We start from the raw sequence: 20,681 nt of genomic DNA, 5'->3' as shown, positions 1-20,681 counted from the left end.
CCTCCTCAAATAACCAATAGGAGGAGGCTTCGAATGGAACGGACCGCCGCAATCAACCAATAGGAGGTGGCCTCGAATAAAACGGACCGCCTACCGCTCTGAGCCGAGAGGCCCGACCTAACGTTTGGGACTCGATGTTTGGGGAGGTTCGCAATTTGTCGTCCTTTCGCGAAAATGGCGGCCGGAGCGGGTAGTAAGTAACGATCTTTTTTCTTGCTGTGGGCAAAAATCTCGGGGCCTCCTTTTTTTATCTTAGGATGCCCCTTGCCTTACATTTCTGAGAAGCAGAAGGTCGTCTGGCGCAGCTGCGTACAGCCAAAGCTTCATCCTGTGTATCTGTCAATTGCACGCATTTTATTGGAGTTTGCCTTTTGTCACCTTATTTTGCCTTCTAGGGACCATTTGTTTGCGAAAAAATGTTTTTTTTTAATTTAATTTCGCCTTTCTTATTTTTTTTTTTTTTATAAGTAATGGGGCGAACATACGTAATACTCGTTCTTTCTCCTGTTGCCAGAGTTTTCCAGATAATTGTATCTGGGTTTTTTCTTCAGGTAAATCAGGAATGTAGAATTTGCCTCATCCTACAGCAATATTATGATTTTTTCCCCCTGTTAGAACACAAGTTGATGAATGCCGGGCCCACAGAACCTTGGTCTATTCGAGAGAAGCTGTGCTTGGCTTCTTCTGTCATGCGAAGTGGGGACCAGAACTGGTGAGAGAAATACTGTTAATGGTAGTGCATGTTCTTCAATGGTGCAGAATTGGACAGCGATTTGTGAACCTTATTGTTCTAAATACCAAATAAGCATGAAAGCCGTTAGTGATATTAACATTTGAGAGTATAGGTAATCTTTGATTTACAACCACAATTGAGCCCAAAATTTTTGTTGTTAAATTGCTAAATTAATTTTGCCCCATTTTTGTAACCTTTTTACTACAGTTGTTAAATCTGCAAATCACGCCAGTTATTAAGTGAATCATGCAGTCATTAGGTAAGTCTAGGTTCCCCATTGACTTTGTTTGTCGGAGAAACCGAATGGGAAGGTTACAGAAGGTGATCACATGACCCCGGAACAGTTGCCAAGTGCCTGAATTTTGATCACAAGATCATGGAAATGCTGCAACAGTTGTAAGTGTAAAAAACAGTCATAGATCACTTTTTTCAGTGTTGTTATGACTTTGAATAGTCACTAAACGAATGGTTGTAAGTCAAGGACTACCTGTAGTGCTGGAATAAAAAGTAATTTAATTCAAACTGCTATGTACCAGTTTACAGTATCCCTAATATTAACCAAAGAACTAACTACAGTAACTTTATAGTAAGCCATGTTACAATACCCTTTTAATTAAATATTTAATAAAATAATTTATTAAATTATTTTAAAATGTAACTCAATATTAGTGATAGGTATTTTGATGAAAATGAAATGAGAAATATCTGTTATTTCCAATTCTCATACTCCAGAAGTTCCTAAAATAATTTGCAATAAACATTCCCGTTTTTTCTGCAAACTCCAAGATGGAGATTATTTGATTGCTTTGATCTGATACAAAACCTACAATCCCCCCTAGTACTGTTAATGGCAATGAAAAGTGAGATTATTTATTAGTGCAAATAGCCACATCAACAGATCGTGTACTACTTTCCAGCCTCAAATTTTAGTTGAAAAGTGATTAAGCACTTCTTCTGATTATATTCAGAAGTACAGATTGAAGTCATGGGGGAGGGGGGAGCGCATAACCATAGTTTTTGGATTGACTGTTGAAATGAGCTAGAGATTGTACAATTTGGCACTCTTATCTTAGTCATACTGGATTTCACCTTCTGGAATGAGACACAAATCTGAAGAGAAATTAATTAAAATTCATAAAATACATTTGAAAACAGAATGGTGTATTTTTATTCAATTTGGACTTGTGTAATAGAAAAAAGTAGTAGGGAACGATGATTATTGTTTACATTTACAACATTTTTATTCCTCAAGAATCAAATTTCTCATAGTGGTTGTCTTCTATAATTATCCAGGTATCAACGCTGAGATAGATCAGATTAATGGAGTATAATTGACCAATGTCATCCAATAAATTTCAGATATGAATACATATTTGACCCTAGATCTCTATGAATGGAATACCAACCAGAATGAATTGTAAAGTGTATTTTATAGTATTTTCCCACTCTTGTAAACATTGTATCATCTCTGATATACAGAGAAAGAAAATCTTGAATCCATTTTATCTGTAGGGTATCTGTTAGCCGAGCTATTAAACCCTTTGCAGAACCAGGCCGCCCACCAGATTGGTTTTCTCAGAAGGTAAGAAGCTTAAATGCTACATTTGTGCATAATAATGGTCTTTCATTTTACTATTTGGGAATATCTGCTCAAGAGACTTATTGTGAGCATCTGGGAAATAAAGATCATGGATTAAACTGTTTGGAGCTTTGCTCCACAGCATATTCACATTGCAAAAAAAAAAAGGAAAGGAAAGGAAAAACAACCCCTTGACATTGCATTAATTATCATTAATAGAGCACTATTTTAGAAGGTCTCTTGAGATAGCTCTAATGGTGCCAGTGCTGCGGTCAGCATCTCTGCCTGGTTGCTACACACAAAGAAAGTCCATATAGTTTATCAGGAAAGTATGTCCTCTTCCACAACTTTAGAAAATATCTTTACAATGTGGGAAATGTGTTATGTACTACATATTGTTGAAATATTATTTTTTAGTGTAGTTTATAGTGACTGATTTCTAAAAAATGTATATATGTACTTTTTTCTAGCACTGTGCATCGCAATATTCTGAGCTCCTGGAGACAACAGAGACTCCAAAGTAAGTTTAAAGGCTGAACCATTTCTTATCAGGGGAAGATTAGAAGTTGAACAATGTATGTCCTTGTTATTTGTTAAAGCAGCCTGACTGCTGGCAGGCTTCCATGGAAGCCTGGAAAATGCTGGGTACAAAGCACTTCTAGATTATTTTTGAAGCTCGTTCATCTCTACTAACATGTTCAGCCTTTGAACTGAAGAGCATGACAGCAGAGTGAGTTTACCAGAGCAGTTGAAACTGCTCCCAGACAGTGATTATTCAGGATTACCACAACTGTGATAGTTTGAGTACATTCAAATAGAAGATATTGCTGGTATGCAAATAACTTGAATCCCATTTCCCCATTTACTTTGTAGATTTGGTGGCTGAAAGTAAGAATAGAGTAAATAATCCCAACTCAGGAATGCATTCTGCTTTTTATTTAATTATTGATCTTATTTTTCAGAAGTTTTTTTTCTCATACTTTTTCCAATAGTGTTTTCAATAAAAAATATAGCAAAATATACTATATTGTGTGATGTTTGTTTAACCAGAATCTAATTAAAATAGATTTGAAGTGAAGCTCTCATTAAATTGTACACACAGTACTATAGGAATAGCTAATTCTGATCACAAACTTTCACCCCAATAGGTACTTGACTGAGGTTACTTTACTGTATTCTTAAACTTTACAATAGTTTTTGTAATGCATTACAAAAGACCAAAGCAGTAAGTAATAAGTAATTGGAGTAAGGAGGAGGTACAGAAAGATTGGATGTACATGAATGCAGGGTGCTTCATCTGCAGGGGTCAGATTTCTGTTACTGGTCCCTAGAGTCTTCTTCCCTCCCCTTCTCGTTTTTTGTGTGTAGAAGAAAGCGTGGTGAGAAAGGAGAAGTTGTAGAAACTGTAGAAGATGTTATTGTGAGAAAACTGACAGCAGAACGAGTGGAGGAGCTTAAGAAGTTAATTAAGGAGACACAGGAAAAGTACAGGTAGGTCTCAGATTTTTAAGACGTCAATGATATCCTTGTTTTCTTCAAGAATGTTTGCTAATAATTAATGAAATTAATTGTATACCCTGTATTTTCTTTACAGGCAGCTGAAGAGAGATGCAGAACTGATCCAGGCAGGACATATGGATCACAGGCTGGAGGAAATTTACAATGATATTGTGATGTGGGTTATTTTATTTCCCTGTTCTGTCACATTCTTCCCCAACTTTTCCACTTCCAAACTCCATGTCTTGAATCCTTGGGATCAAGCAAACTTTTAAATGAACCTCAAAAATGAAGTTTATTTAAGTATACATTAAAATTACTGAGATAAGCAATGTATTCTTATCCTTCTATTGTAGTATTCATGTCATGCCTTGTCAGCCTACCTGCCCTTTGTAGTAGAATTTTGATGAATTGCCTACAGGTTCTATTACCTGTACTGACATCTTTTAAATTTTGGTTAAAAATTGTTTTCAAGGATTTAAAAAATAGAGTTTCTCATTGTTTTTATCCCATGTTTGTCTTATATACAGGTAGATCTTGTTTAATGATCATTTGTTCAGCAACTTTGTTTCAAAGTTACAATGGTGCTGAATGAGTGATACTTATTTATTTATTATTTATTTATTTATTATATTTTTATACTGCCTTTCTCCCGTAGGACTCAAGGCGGTGTACAGTCAAGAAAAATATAGATACACAAACATCATAAAATTGCTAATTAAAATTATTATTATAACATATTTGGCCCAATTAAATAGAACCTAAAATTAGATAACATTTTAAAAATATTCACATGTTCATATGTTTAGCCCCGCCTGTTGGAACTTCAGGGTTTTGAGGGCACGGCGGAAAGCACGGAGATCAGGGATATTTCGTATCTCAGGGGGCAGTTCATTCCAAAGGGTTGGAGCCCTCACAGAGAAGGTCCTCCCCCTGGGAGTCACCAGTCGGCATAATTTGACTGATGGTACCCTGAGTAGTCCCTCCCTGTGAGAACGAACTGGTCGTTATGAACTTATGACTGGTTCTTGTAGTTGCAGCTCTCTCAGTATCCCCACAGTCATGATCATGATCTAGGTGCTTAGCAATTCTCACAATTATGGCATTGCAGCATCTGGTCCTGTTATTGCCATTTATGACTGTCACTGCCGATTTCTGATAAATAAAGTCAACAGGAAATCTGGCAGGAGGTCACAAATGGCATCCACGTGGAATTCACTTAATGACAGCAATCAGAAGTGCTGTTACTAAACAGCACAGTCACTTGACATTGTGCTTTACAGCCAGGTTGCTTGGTGACAGAAATTCTGTTCCCAATTACTGTTGTTAAGTGAGGTCCACTTACATGAGTGGGAAGTAGCTTGTTTTGTTTCCATAACTGAGTGATCTGTATTTTTTCAGGAAAAAAAGAATAGAAGAAGAGGAGGCGGAAGTGAAGAGAAAAGCTACTGATGCTGCTTATCAAGGTTAGTTGGAATTTTGGATTTTTAGTTGAGCCAAGATCCTCAGAATTAAATTTCTTAGACAGAAATTAAAAGTAGTAAAATGCAGTTTAAAAAAGTAAGACCTACAAAATTATTTGGTCATCCCAATTTCCTCTTCAAAGTTCCTGTGGAAAGGCTGAGCATTTCATAGACTTCTCTTTACAATACTGTGTTTAAGGCTGGGCTTAGGTCTCTAAGGCACAATGGATTGCCATAATGATCCCGTACCAAACAAGTAGCATAGAAGAAATGAAAAGAAAACCTGTCCAATATGGACATATGCAAGAAATTATCAGAGAACTAATAATGAACATTTTTCCTGTTCCGTATTCATAAATAGCATGTGTGATGGAATTAAAAGAATTTAGGAGGATACCCATTGGATTGACTTGGGGGTGGAAAAATTGACCACATTTTGTGTTGACAATTCTTAATTGATCTGAACTAGAATGTAATTTTCTGCCTTTGTTTCTCTAGCTCGTCAAGCAGTTAAAAATCCATCAAGAAGGATGCCGGGAATGATGGTCCGTTCTCCAGCAGGGTCCACATCACCAGGAGCAGAGTATGCTCTGGGAGACTTGTCTCAACCCAGTGTGGAAGAGACAAGTCCAGGGGTAAGATCTGGCAGGAACATGAAGCCATTAGGCTGTACAGAGCTTTCCACAGCTCTCACAGACTTCCTGCTTTACAGGCATATTTTGGTGACAGTACTAATACAGGGAAAAACAGGTGGAGATACATGAATGGCAAGGGAAACTAGTGTGATGGAGGAGCTGCTTGGGATAGGCTGTGTCATTGGCCCTGTTGGGAGGAGTCACAGGGACATGTCAAGATGGTGAGGATGTGGCTTTGAACAGTGTGGTTTTTCTCTTCCTCAGGTAACTCCAGGGACATTGCCCAGCACCCCAGTTGCCTCCTTCATTGGGATCCCTGACACCCCTATGGGCTCCACCTCCTTGGATGCCCCCTTGACCCCAGTCACAGATGATTCAACCCAGAAAAAGATGCTAGGACAGAAAGCGACTCCGCCTCCTTCTCCTCTGCTTTCAGAGCTGCTGAAGAAAGGCAGCCTCCTGCCCACAAGCCCCAGGCTGGTATGGAGTCCCCTCCTTACATGTTTAAAAATCTGGGGGAATCTCTGTGACTGACTTTCACCAGAAAGGGCTCAAAGCTTTTCAAATGGAATAGTTTGGATAGATTTTAGGAGTGAAAGTGATGCACGGCATCAACATAGTGCTTTTTCCATGGTGCAATGAAGCATGCTTAACAACCCTGGCAAAAAGGTGGTGAAATTGAGTGTAGCCGTGTGATGCCTCACTTAAGCAAAGCTTAACAATAAATTTCCTGATCCCTATTGTGGTTGAGGAATATATACAGTCAAATATATTTTGGCACATGTGGACAACAAATTTGAGAAAACTCTTCTTAATCTGATCATCAGCCTTCCACAGTCTGGCATGTTCAGGGCATATTGGCACCAGAATTCACAGATATATGGGCTTTCATTGTGGTAGTTATAAGTTCCAATTCCAAAATACCAGATTTGGGGAAGGCAGTTGTTCCTACATTTTTTTTCTTTTAGTAAGGTTAGTATTTATTAATAATGGTTATGCTTCGCTCATTACTCTAATAATGTTTCAGGGTCAGATTATTTTTAGTTATAGATAGTCCTTGAGTTATGACTATAGTGGGGCCCAAAATTTCAGTTGTAAGTTGAGGCACCAGGTGACTGGACTTGATTTTTTGACCATTTTTATAACAGTTGTGAAGTGAGTCACTATGGTTGTGAAATGAATCGTGATTATTAAATGAATCCATTCTTTTAAAAAACTGACAAACCTGCCAGAAACTGGCCAAAAGCATTGCAAATCGTGGTCATGTAACCATAGGATGTTTCAACCAGTCATGGATGTAAGCCAGTTGCTAAGTGCCAGAAATGTGATCACATGATCACGGAGTGTGTGGCAGTCAATTTTGAGGATGGATCATAAGTACTTTTTTTTAAGTTCAAATGGTCATTAAGCAACCAATCCTAACTCGAGGACTACCTGTACAGATAATTCTTGACTTAAGACAGCAACTGGGCCTGAAATTTTTGTTAAGTCCCAGGCAGCTCAGAAGCAGGCTGGCAGGCAGGTAACTGGCAGCTGTTGGGGGGGAGGGCACAATGTGGTCCATGAGGGGGTGTATCATGGTTCAGGGAGAGTGGTGTGGGAAGTGCGTTGATGCTCAGGGAAGGTACATGGGGGTGAATGAGTGGCAAGCATGGCACCAAATGCAGAGGGGCTAGTGGTGAGTGTATGGGTATGGAAGACTTATCCCAGTGACTTTCCCTGCTGGCTTCCCCATTCACTTTTTGGGGAAACCAGGAAGAAAGATTGCAAATGACAATTACATGATCATGGGGTACTGCAACCATTCATAAGTACAAACCAATTGCCAAGCGCCTACATAGCAATCACTTGACTGCAAAGGTCCTGGGATGGCTGGAACTGATCACAACCATTCATTCAGCACCGTTATATCTTCAAACGGTTGCTGAATGAATGCTCATGACTTCCTGTATGTTATAAAGGTATGCAATCTAGGTAGAATAAAGATATCTTAAATGAATTCTTCAAATATTAAAACTGAAAGAGGTGGCAGGACTAACCAAAATGCATAGAATGAAAGAAAATTTGCCTGTGCTATGTGTGACCTGAAAGGCCATGACCCATTAGGCCATGGTTTGAGATATTTCCTCACCAGCTTCTTCAGTGCCTTGAACAATGGCAGATCTTCTAATGTACTGCCTTCACTGGAAAAGTTCTTAAAAATTCAGGGAGATATTCAGAGATGAAAATAGGCCATGCTGAACTGTATAGCGCAGTCAAGAATCAGGAGTTGACCACATTTGATGATAAAATAATGCAAACTGTCATAACATTTTTAATAGTTTGTATTATGTCATAAAATATTTTATGAAATTTGCCAGATTTAATTCCACGGGATGCTGAATTATGGATTTTGGACACGTTCTGTAAATTGGCACATTTGAGATATCGTGGTTCAAAAATTGTTGCCCTACGATGCAACATTTTGTACAATTATAGGTTGTACACAGAGTTTTAGTAGTTTATAGATTCCTTAAAATGGTGTCTCTTGAACTATTTATTATAGGACAAATGTAAAGTGCAGTAATTACATGAAACTTTACTTCATTTTTACTGCTTAAAGTTTGCATTAGATTGGATGACTTAATATATTTAGAACACATCATTGAATGTGGAAACATTCATGGAGCTCAAAAAACCTGTGGTTTCTCTTGTTTTGATGAAACTATGAATCACAAATCCATAAGATGGGCAATTATACAACTTACACTGTATACATACATACATATAGGTAGGCGTAGCTGTAACAGGAACTTCTATTAGGGTGGGAGATTATGCAAGAAAAAGAGACGTCTAATGAGCCATGTTAGGGACGTTCCACTGGATGATAGTGCTGACCCTCTGCATTGAGGTACTGGTAATATATACCTAGCGTTCATTTCACTGTTTACACCATGGTTAATCTATCTCTTCCTCTTGTGTGTGTGTTTGTGTTTGTGTTTTGATGAAACCTGTTCTTTGTTTCTGAGAGTGTTATCCTAAAAATATTGGAAAGGTTCTCTAGTTTCTAAAAAGATGTTCTCAGCTTTGTTCCATTTTGTAGCCAAATTTTGTTGCCTGGTATTTTATCAAAAATTTGAATCCAACATAAGTCTATTTAGAGCCGGTTTTCATGACACATTCTTCTAGTTTATTGGTAAGCAAGGAATACATCCTTCAGTGTATTCTGGTTCCTATCCTCCCAGTTGATGCAGTTATTAAATAGCCATTGCTGATTATCATTCAGATACAGGATTCTATCAGAAATGTAGTAACTAACAAATCATGGCTGTGTTCTTTTGTTAGTTGATGCCAGAAAGAACTTTTGGACAGCATAGTAAGCCTTAATCTGGTATGCTATGTAGAGGCAGAAGCCATTGTGGTATTCTACGTTACATGTTCAATTTAGGTTAGAATGCCAGGCAAATGGAGACTTATCTCCCTGAATTTAACATCAGAATTTGAAATTCCTTTGTTCTGGTGTTCACTCTAAAGAAGTCTGTTAAATCCAACCCAACATAGAAACATTGTTTAGATAGGGATAGATATTGCATTTTGAAGAATTTCCCCTCTCTTTCTCCTTGGTGAACTTTTGCACACTGCAACAAAATCATTTATATTTCTTTATTCCTACAAAAGCAAGAAAGCCTTTAAAAAGTTTATTGTGGTGCAACATATTGTACCTGGATGAGACTTTGTTACTTTACAGAAAGTTAAATCATCTTTGTGTTGACCTTTAGAATATGATGTGTTTTGGCAGGTGGCAGAGGGTGAGCTCTCTGTTGTTGCTGGTCATCCAAGCAGCTCTGGTCTCCTCCTGGAAGTGGGAGGGGTTCTTCCAGTATTACATGGTGGGGAAATGCAGTCGTCTTCTACCACTATTCCTGCGACCCCTGCTGCTTCAGGTAGGACATGTTGTTTTAAACTGTTTTATCTACTGTTTAAAACCTGTGAATGTAACACTGCAAAAGTTAGGTTCTTGGAAGACATGATAATTGTACAAAGTGCAGTATTTTTAATCTAGGCATTATGAACGTTACGTAATATTTGATCCTTCTGCTGTTACTTGATCTGTAGATTTCAATACTTTCAGTATGATGTAGAATTTGCTTTCCCAAGTATGAGAGAGAGATAGACAGAGAGAGATTGTAAATTCTGCATATCTTTATAAGTTAAATACTATTTTTTTAATAATTTGATGTACAAAAATGAAATAGAACTCTTTGGTGCAAAACATGGATTGCATTTTTCCAGTAATATATAAATTGTATTAATGCCCACTTGAAAGCATTCTACGACCTTGTTTGCATATGTTTTGGGATTCCAATAGGTGACTTCCAGCATAGTTGCCTGAAGCCATTTTGTAAAAGGTGTTGTATGTTAGTGTTGTGGCATGAGCTATTGTGGGATAAGTACAGGAATTGCTTGCTTTGTAGTCTTCTATAGCTGTTGCTTGTGGCCTAATGTGCCTTTCCTGTCTTCCTACTTCGTTAGGTGCTCCTACTCTTTCCCGCCTTTTAGAAGCTGGTCCAGCACAATTCACCACATCGCTTGCTTCCTTTTCTGCTGTTGCCAGTGAACCTCCAGCCAAACTCCTGCCTCCCCCTATAGAGTCCGTGTCTCAGGCCACCATAGTCATGGTGCCCACGCTACAAGCGCCACCTGCTGTGCCATCTGCTGCAACTCCAGAAAGTGTAGCGACAGGTGCGTGCTTGCACTCATATGCCACTCAGTACCTAACTGAAGACTGTTTCCCTTGATTTAGAGGAAGGGCTGTATGAATGTGGGCTGTGGGCATCTAAATTTAATAGCAGAGTGATAGATGGCTGGACTTCAGCAGCATCATGCTAATTATACAGCAAATGATTGGCTCAAGGCTGTTAAGAAAAAGTTCTTGTGAGTTTCAGTCAGAACAGATGAAAGAAAGGGTTATGGTAAAAGTACTGCAGTGGGACTAGAATTAGGCTTTGAGGCTAAGAAATAGCTCTTCTTTTGATTTCAGAACTTGGTGGGGGAGGGGAGAGAAAGTGGTACCAGCCTGCATGTGCCTTTATGCAGGGCTGTGGAATGCTTTTTTGATGCCTTGATCTGACCCACATTGCTGGTTGCTGCAGCTGCCAGGCTTTCACTTGACTTGTCACTCTTGTCCAGTGAATCAGCCCAACACCTGTGTTTCCATGGAGGCAGTACCTGATCCTCACACTGTGACAGTATCAATGGATAGCAGTGAAATTTCCATGATCATTGATTCCATCAAGAAAGACTGCCTAGGCTCTGGGGCATCTGGTGCTGTAGGGACTTCCAAAGACCACATGGATAGCAAAGAAGACCTGGATCTGGCTGAGAAGATGGATATTGCCGTTTCCTACACAGGGGAAGAGCCTTCCTACACTGGGGAAGAACTTGATTTTGAAACTGTTGGGGACATCATAGCTATCATTGAGGACAAGGTAACTATCCAGAGGCCTGAGCTTTTATTCGTAGTTTCTAACAAAAATTAAAATTTCTTTCATCGAATAGGCATTTGCCTGGTTTACTTTCCCTCATTGTTTTAACTACCTCAACAGATAGTTTCAGCTCAAAATATATTAAGGTTCTTTGACTGATGAAGAATAGAGGCTCACAGATTTAATAAACAGAGGCAAAAATGGAAATAATTTCCTTTAAAAAGAAGCTTTGCCTTTGTTATAATCTTTCACAATCCAAAAGCCACTGATTTACATAATTATCCATCTGTAATAGTATGCCTGATTTATGGGAAAGTGGCAAAAAATGTTTCCATCCATACTATCACTGCATTCTGGCATGTAGAATAGTTGGAACCTCACCCCTGCAGTCCCGGTTACCTCTCTATTGTACAAATGATCTATTTCTGCTTCTTATGTTCTTGTTTGGAAAGGTGGATGATCATCCTGAAGTCTTGGATGTAGCAGCGGTAGAGGCTGCATTATCTTTCTGTGAAGAAATTGAGGATCCTCAGTCTCTGACCAGTCCTTGGGAGCACCCCCTCCAGCGGGAGCATCCAATCCAACAGGAGCACGACAAGCAGAGCCAGATGCCCCAAATGACAGTAACAATAAAGCAAGAAAGACCGGACTGTGAGGAATTGGAAGCAAAAGGGATCCGAGATCTGATGAGCCTTGGAGATTTGGGAGCAGATATAAAAACTGAACCTGCTGAACAAGGGCAGGTACGTTTGGGCTCCGAAGAAGCCGCTGTACTAGCAGCTAGAACAAGTGAAGCTTCTGAATTGAGGGGCCATATATCTGAAGATGAAGAGGCAACAGTGGTTGGTTTGACAGGCTCTGATATGGATGTAGAATCAACAAAAGATGACATGGATCGTGGCAGTGTGAAAGCAGAGGTAAATCGATAAAGAAGCTATGGGTAATTTAGAATTTGTGAGTAAGAAATGGAAAGAGTAGCCCATGTATTGGGTTTAGTTCCGTTTAACATTTTGGCTAAATTTGGCACTGTGTTGTTTTGGTGCCAAGACATTAAAATTCAACCTTGAATGTTAAACCCAATATAAAACATTTGTGATCGGTTATTATTTTACATAATGTATCATTGTTTATTAACCAGAAGTATCTAGGAGTCAAAGTGTCTCAGCTTCAGTATTTTTATAACTGTACTGAGCTCTCTTCTCTTGTTGAAGACTGCTGCAAACGTTCCTGTACAGTCACTGGTCTAAAAAAGTCCCTCGCTGCTTCATAAATGAAGCCCAAGTTTCTCAGGAACTAGAAGGCAATTCCCAATATAATATACTACCGTTCTTCCCCTTGTGAGATTATACCCCACCCAGAGCTCTGGTCATTGGTTAGGTTTTCAAGGAGCCCCCTGTCTGGATATGCATACATGCAGCTGTCCAGTTGGGGTTCTGTCACTTCAGCCTCCCAGCTTGCTTTCATTGTCCTACACAACAAAAATTCTTTTCTTTCTAGCTTCCCCCTGATGAGGAGACTTCCTCTCCACATGCTCCAAGTGCAAGTGAGGATTCCTCACAGGCAGATGTCCACCACAAATATGAGCTGTCAGGTAACTGCACTGTATACCCTGGGAAGCAGGAAGGGCAATCTATGTGGATCTGATGGAGAATGTCCTTTAAAATTATGAGGATTTCACCTGTTGTTTTCTTTTCAGAATCAATGAAAAATGAAGCTCAAGCTCTTTTTGAAAACCAGCTGAAGGTATTTTATTTACTCTTTGATATGTGGAGGATAAAAGCAGACATTCATTGTTTTGCAACTGATCTATAGGCAAAGAAACCCAGACCTACTGCAGAATTCCATCCCAATTCATCCTGATGCCCAGAAATCATATGGGATCAATTAACTTTTTTGGAAGCAACGGGAAAGGGTAGATGGGGGAGTTAAGTGGTGGGTAGGGGTTCAGTTACAGCTTTGCTAATGTTAGGAGTTTATTTTTTGTGCTGCTTTTTTTTAGCCAAGGTCCTCCTGAATAATTATATGTATTAGATAACAGCATAATTACAATCAGACAGGTAAAAACAAAAAGGCAGCAGTATGTCTACAATGTAAACATGAAAAATAATATAATAAAAACCAAGGAGAAACAAAACCTCAGTAGCTGAAAATGGGTTCTGGGAAAAGTACTATTTACTACTAATCTAAAAGAATGGCTGAATTTTGCTTGACGGTGATGCCACTGCTGAGAAGGACCTGGTTTTAAAAAGGCCCTCGGTCCATATTCAGATATGTGAGATAGAGCTCCATCTGAACATCTAATCAGGCAGCACAGATTAGATGGGGAAGCTGTTGGCATGTTCTGAGCATGTTCTGCCATACGTGGGGCTGGGGGTCTGCATGTAGCTTTTGCTTTCCCTGCAACCATCATCTTTGGAGGATAGTGGAAGTGCTTCTTGTTGGCAGCTGCATCTTGGCTGGGCTGACTTGCTAGACTTTTAATCCTGTATTTCGGGATGCTCAGGGTGAAGAGGATGAGGAGGATGGTGCCAGCGAGGCTGCCAGTTTGGAGGAGCCCAAAGAGGAAGATCAGGGTGAGGGATATCTCTCAGAAATGGACAATGAGCCCCCTGTGAGTGAGAGTGATGATGGCTTCAGTATCCATAATGCACCTTTGCAGTCTCACACGCTGGCTGATTCCATCCCCAGCAGCCCTGCCTCCTCACAGTTGTGAGTATCGGTCAACCTCCAGTTACTCAGTAGATACCCCAGAGCAAACTCCAGCTGGCTGAAGGCTAGATATAGTTTTGTCCCTTTGTACCATAGTCTGTAGTATGTATTAATTGCAACCTGTCTAATTTAGAACACTGTCTAATGAGTTGTTGATTTCTGGTCGAGCTTCATGGTTAGACTCCAGCTTCGAGGAGAGAAGCCATCCTTTTTTGCAGAAAAATGTAAAAGAAATGGGGATTCCCACTGAGGGTCAGAGTTCATTACTAGATCCTTCTTTGTATGCTTTACTTCAGGAAGTAAAGTACTTGTATCCTTTTTTGAAGAATGGCTTTTCCTGTCTTGCTCTAGTTCTGTTTGCAGTGAAGATCAGGAGGCTATTCAGGCACAAAAAATCTGGAAGAAGGCTATTATGCTGGTTTGGAGAGCAGCTGCTAATCACAGGTAAGTCAGCAACCTTGGGACTTGCCTTGGTTCTCCTGGAAAATAGAAATAGGAATTTGTATGTCACAACAAGCATCATCTTGAAAGAAAGCTTACATTGTGCAGGATGATGGGGTGGAGAGAACTTCTTAATTGCATGCTTGCCATTTGCAACTATTATCAAATATTGTATATATAGAGAATTTATTTTTATTATTGAAAAAATAATTTGCAATTGTTATCAATTATTTTATATAGAGAGAATTTATTTTTCTTATTAAAATGTTTTTTTAAAAAAACTTTGCAGTCTAGACTTACCCATGGGAGCCTTTAGCACATAGTCTGGCAGCCTCTGAAGTCCATTTTTTACTTTAACAACTTCTTTACCAAAAAGTTCTTATCAGGCACATAGAGCTGCATTAGAAAATACGTGAAATGAATTAATTTTGGCAGAAGCTTTCAAAAGCAGTGCATGTCTAGTGATCAGAGGTTAGCACCTTTTTTTCTTGGAGCTGCATCTACTTGCCTTTTGCATGCTTGCTACTATATATTACAGCTTTGCTGTACTGTATTGTATCATCTGGTGCAAATATGCACTTCTGTTTTTTCTGGAATTCATGTCACAGATTTCTTCCTTTTACAGTATATTGAGCAAATAAATGGGTGGTATATTAGAAAAGTTTTCCAAGCTTCTTCAAGTGGCCGTGAAAGCCAGCTGGGTGACCTTGGGCTAGTCACTCTCTTTATCCAGCTCACCTCACTGGGTTGCTTTTGTGGGAAAAATAGGAGGAGAAAGGTGTGCTGGATATGTTTGCCTCCTTGAGTTATTTGTAAAGATAATAAAGGTGAGATACAAATGAATAAATGGGAATTATGTTTATTGCCTTAGGACTAATATGTCTATTTTAGGACTAATATTTCTTAGGACTAATATGTTTTCTTTGAACAGGTATGCCAATGTCTTCTTACAGCCCGTGACTGATGATATTGCTCCAGGCTACCATAGTATTGTACAGAGGTTAGTATTCATTTTACATTGATATTGAGCCACCTGTCAGCACCAGTGCTTAGTCTGCTACTGCTTTTATAGTCTGGCCTGGGGCCCATTCAGTCTAATAATAAAATAGCAGAGGAAAACATGAGAGCACAATTAATTTAAGTGATACTGTGATGCTTGGAGCCTATTCATAATGCGCTTTATTTTTAATGCATTTAATTTTAAGCTTGATTTTTTTTGTAGGCCAATGGATTTGTCAACAATTAAGAAAAATATTGAGAATGGGTTGATCAGAACCACAGCAGAGTTCCAGCGAGATATTATGCTGATGTTCCAAAACGCTGTCATGTACAACAGCTCTGATCATGATGTTTATCACATGGCTGTGGAAATGCAGCGAGATGTCTTAGAGCAGATTCAGGTAAAGGCACAAAATTAATGTCTTCATTGAACAACATTCTGATTTGACATGGGAGATGTTAATGTTTTTAGGGGAGTGGCCTGCTTCTTCTGGTATTGTTAATGTCTCCCTGGCATAAAATAGAAAGAAATAGGTTAACTTGACAAGACTGATACCTGACTATTTCAAAGCAAGCAAGAAGAATATAGGGTTAAAAACAAGCTAATTGTTTCCAATGTTATGATGGTAAGATGCTGTTCTTACCATCTTGGTAAGAGAAAGAATAAAACTTTCTATTCATTCTGAATCCTAATGCATACTGTGCAATGTGGTTTTTTTTTAGCAATTTCTAGCCACTCAGTTGATCATGCAGACGAATGAGTCTGGGATCAGTGCAAAAAGTCTCCGTGGACGAGATTCTACTCGGAAACAAGATGCTTCGGAGAAGGTAGGATCAATAAGAGCTGATGAATCTTGACTTTTAATATTATCATGGACATGGGAGGATTTAAAGCAGCTTTTGAAACCACAAAACTGGTGTTTTGATATTTAAATTGTTAAGACTTTTCTGTCTAATAGTATCCTATGAATTGGAGATTTCCTGGCTCTGAATGTAAAATATATGAAATAGTGACTATCGTTACAATTAGGAGCTTAGATATTCTGTATTCATTCTTGTCAAATCCATTTACCTCTTCTGTTTGTTTCTTAATAGGACAATGGCCCTATGGGCTCCCCAGCATTCCTTCTTTCTCTCTTTGTAAGTACTTAACAATCACAATTACAATAAAATTGGGAACATTGAATACATGATAGAGACCTTCCTAAAATGTTAGGAAGATTCTAGCTCTTTTGTTACTGAAATCTAAGAAACATTCAGTTCTGCTTTAGAGTGTTTTAATTGTATAACAGAGATAGAGGCTTTTGTCAGTTTCGGGTAGAAGACCCTGCTGTGTCTTACATTTGTAGCTTTGTACTATATATGGTACTTCGTAAGATTGTCGTCAGCATTTTGAAAAGGCAAAGTGGGTTATTGAAAATATATAAAATGAATGTAACTTAGTAATATCTGGATTTGCAGCACTTTATATTGTTCTTCTTTACTTGCCTGCAATATTTGGTGTTTTTAGAGATATAATAAAAAGGAATGCGGTAGCTCAGTGGCTAAGACCTGAGCTTGTCGATCGAAAGGTCGGCAGTTCAGCAGTTCGAATCCCTAGTGTCGAGTAATAGGATGAGCTCCCATTACTTGACCCAGCTTCTGCCAACCTAGCAGTTCGAAAGCACGTAAAAAATTGCAAGTAGAAAAATAGGGACCACCTTTGGTGGGAAGGTAACAGTGTTTCGTGCATCTTTGGCGTTCAATCATGCTGGCCACATGACCACGGAGACATTTTGGGACAGCGCTGGCTCTTCGGCTTTGAAACTGAGATGAGCACCGCTCCCTAGAGTTGGGAACAACTAGCACATATGTGCTAGGGGAACCTTTACCTTTGAGATATAATAGTACAATAAACCTGCAACAAAACATTTAGGTAGTCAGCAAAGATCAATACAAATATTTAAATATAGAACCATTCCAGTCTTTTTCATCCTCCTTGAACATAAATAATTTGACTAGAATCTAATTTAAAAAAACCTTGTTAAAGTTTGGATGGCGCTGATTTTGTCTGGACAAGGAATTCCAGAGACAGCCAATTATATCTTTCAGAAAGTTCTAAAGAATTGAGAAGTGTTATAGTGTTGGTTGAAATAGCAGGAGGATTTCTGTTCAAACATTATCAAGTAATGCTTTGGATAATTTTAAACCAATCATTAAATTTTTACTTAACTCCTCTATAAAGCTGTTGTTAAAAAGAGAATGGCAGAAAAAAGTAGACCTGATCTTTTTGAACAAATAGTTGACAAATTAAATATAAAACAGAATTCTTTAATTCAATTTTTAGCAAGAAAATACTAGAATCATATGATGCAATAGTACTTTTTAAATGACTATAATGGTTCATTTGAAAATGAAGGTAATTTATGTAAATAAATATTTTGTTTAAAAAAATCAGGGGAAGTAGAATCCTAGTTGTGCTCCAAAAATCAGACTTTGTTTAAAAATCCAGGGTTTTATGTTGTAGTTTGTCGTTGTGTTCAGTTTCAGTTTCTCCGCCTAATAATGGTTCCTACAGATGGATTGCAAGTGCTGTTTGAGCCTTACTTCCCATTAGAACATTGTTTCTTGTGAAACTTGTGTATGTTTTTCTTGGATTCATTGTTCCAATATACATTGCATATTGTTGCAAGATTTTGCTAACCTTGCTTTATGGATTGTACCTTGCTATATCCACTCTTGAAAAAAGTACTGTATGTAGATGATATGCATGTACCTGTTTTGCTGAATGATCTTTACATTGCATATTGTGGTTTTCTAACTATCTTTGCCTAGCTGAATAGTTGAGAACTAATTTTTACATATTGACTCATTTTTCAATTATAATTAGGTGGAAATATATTTCTTTGTTTAAATGTTCCAGAACTTTAGAATATAGTGTTATTGGAAAAACTGAAACTTTAAATAAGTTATGTAAAAATGCAGTATGACATAACCATGGCAAAGCCTAAAAGCAATAACAGAACCCAATAGATAAATTTTCATGGCCACAGTTGGAATATATAATTGATATTTGAAGTCGCTCTCAGATCATGTATCATTTTTACAGTAATTTATATTTAGTTTTGTTATATGTAAAAGAAAATACCATACACATTTATTGGTTGTGTAGGAGAATATATTGAATAGATTTATTCCTCACATATTTTAAAGATGAAAAACCTGTAAATATTCTTTAATTTGCTTCCCTTTACATAGAGGAATTTTATTCCTCTACACCCATGCCTGTTTCATTAAGGGTTTTTGCTTTCAGAGTTGGTATTCCATCATTGCAGTCCTTCAACCACACAGTGGCTTGGTTTAGATACTTTCCTAAACCTACATTTTTTGAATTAACCACCACTCTTTGGATTTTCACAACATGCTACACTGAAACCAAATTAAAATCCATTATGTTTAATATAATGGGCTTAAACACAGATTCTGATTGAATGAAGAAAAAGACTTCCTAACAGTAAAAGTAATTTGACAATCATACAGTTAGCAAAAGAGATGGTGGGCTAATCATTACTGGATGTGTTCCGGCAAACCTTAGCTATCTATTTTAAATACTTTAATTTGAATTTTGTACCTAATAAGACTGGTTTCACTGCCTCCTTTCAATTCTAAGAGTCTGACTCATGAGAACCAAATTTCTGAGACATATAGTAACTATCACAAAACTAAAATACAGTGGTTTGTTTGTTCCTTTCATGGGTAATCAGGGCAATCATTGTCTCTCAATACGCCAAAAATACATTTTGGCAGGTTCATCCTCCAGCCAAAAGAATAGGGTTCAGGATATTTCTAATACTTATCTATTAAGACAGAGAAACATGAGGACAGGCAGCCAGATGGAGAGGGCAGCAAATGGAAGTAAACTATCTGATTGCCCTACATTCATGGAGAGCCGCTGTGAGGAGATGCTAGGGAAACTAGTGCCAGGGTATTGCATCTGGAAGAGATCTTCTGTAAAGAGCAGCAGTTGATCAGGTATGTTAGACAACATCTGTTCTGTCCACTTGCAGAAATGAGCACATGTTGTTCAAATGTAAGAAATTTTGAAGCATCCCCAAACAAGCCACAATAGATATTTCCCCCATTTGCTCCTGAGCTGACACAGAAATCCCACAATTCCATTCCAGAAAAGAATCCTCTGTGTTATAGGAAGGAAAGCAGTATTGTCAGACTAGGTGCTGAGTCTTTCCTGCTAACACAGATAGCAGCCAAGCCTCTCTGTCCTTTGGATAAGTCCTTCTAGTAACAGTGTGTTCCCTTTTCCTTTGCATTTTGAACAGGATGGAGGAACTAGAGGACGTCGTTGTGCCATTGAAGCAGACATGAAGATGAAGAAATGACGCAAAAGCAGGAGACACCCTAGGCTTTGGCATCTGAATGAGAATTTTCCTGATTCTGAATGAGACACAGCTCGGGATGGCCATGTGTATTAGTGTGTGTTGTCCTGGAATACTTAACTGGGTAAATCCCAGGCCCAGGAGAACAGTCCTCTGCCTGTTCTAAGGCAGTTGTAATCAGGTCCTATGAGTGTTCTGATTAGCTAGCAACTGGTGGCTAGTATGTATTGTAATGTGATGTGTACAGATTTTTTTTATGTATTTGTGGATTGTAAATGTGTATAATAAATTGTAGAGAATCAAGTATAGCATGGTATGCTGGCTACTTTCATTTTTGTATTTTACTACTTTCAGGCCAGAACATTTTATTAAGCATTCATTTCCCTATTATTTTTGGCTTCTAAATTTAATTTAATTTTGTTTTACTTGTAGCAACAGTTTACACGAGCAGCAGATGCCTCGTGCTGGACATGTAATAGCACAAATCAATCACATTTTATATTGAAGAAAAAAGATGTGTTTGCAGGCTACTTAGCTTCTGTTATAAAAACTTGGAAATGTTAAATTACCATATTTTTTGGTGTATAAGACTCATTCCACCCCCACCCCCCAAAAAGTGTGTCTTATAGAGCGAATGTTGCCAAAACCCTGCCCACCCACCAGCTCCCACCCTTCTACCTCTGCCTCTCAGCAATTTGCCTCCTTGCAGTAACAGCATGGTCAGCTTCAACGCAGCTTGATTTAGCATGAGCAGCTGATTGGTGGTTAGATCGGACTCCCAGAATAC

At 38.4% G+C, this 20,681-nt stretch overlaps 1 protein-coding gene across 3 annotated transcripts; it reads left to right on the top strand.

The window, feature by feature from the left end:
• The first annotated feature begins 97 nt into the window (after positions 1-97).
• BRD8 (bromodomain containing 8) lies at positions 98-20,202 on the top strand. 3 transcript variants are annotated; one of them, XM_070937130.1, is made up of 22 exons: positions 98-193; positions 616-712; positions 2,246-2,315; positions 2,783-2,832; positions 3,681-3,803; positions 3,907-3,987; positions 5,211-5,275; positions 5,771-5,907; positions 6,172-6,387; positions 9,686-9,830; positions 10,420-10,629; positions 11,077-11,375; positions 11,825-12,289; positions 12,870-12,963; positions 13,069-13,115; positions 13,876-14,081; positions 14,433-14,525; positions 15,454-15,522; positions 15,745-15,922; positions 16,245-16,349; positions 16,617-16,661; positions 19,838-20,202. In XM_070937130.1, the coding sequence occupies exons 1-22, from the start codon at positions 175-177 to the stop codon at positions 19,895-19,897; spliced, it is 2,874 nt and encodes a 957-aa protein (XP_070793231.1). In that variant the 5' UTR covers positions 98-174; the 3' UTR covers positions 19,898-20,202. The 3 variants fall into 3 exon arrangements, with proteins under 3 accessions (XP_070793231.1, XP_070793234.1, XP_070793233.1); XM_070937133.1 differs by lacking the exon at positions 6,172-6,387; XM_070937132.1 differs by lacking the exon at positions 10,420-10,629.
• Positions 20,203-20,681: the final 479 nt, after the last annotated feature.

The sequence above is a fragment of the Pituophis catenifer genome, unplaced genomic scaffold (genome assembly GCF_029215685.1).
Source record: "Pituophis catenifer annectens isolate HBS135680 unplaced genomic scaffold, rPitCat1.0.hap2 SCAF_2, whole genome shotgun sequence".
Classification (NCBI taxonomy): Eukaryota; Metazoa; Chordata; class Lepidosauria; order Squamata; family Colubridae; genus Pituophis; species Pituophis catenifer.
This window is presented reverse-complemented; position numbering and strand designations above follow the sequence as displayed.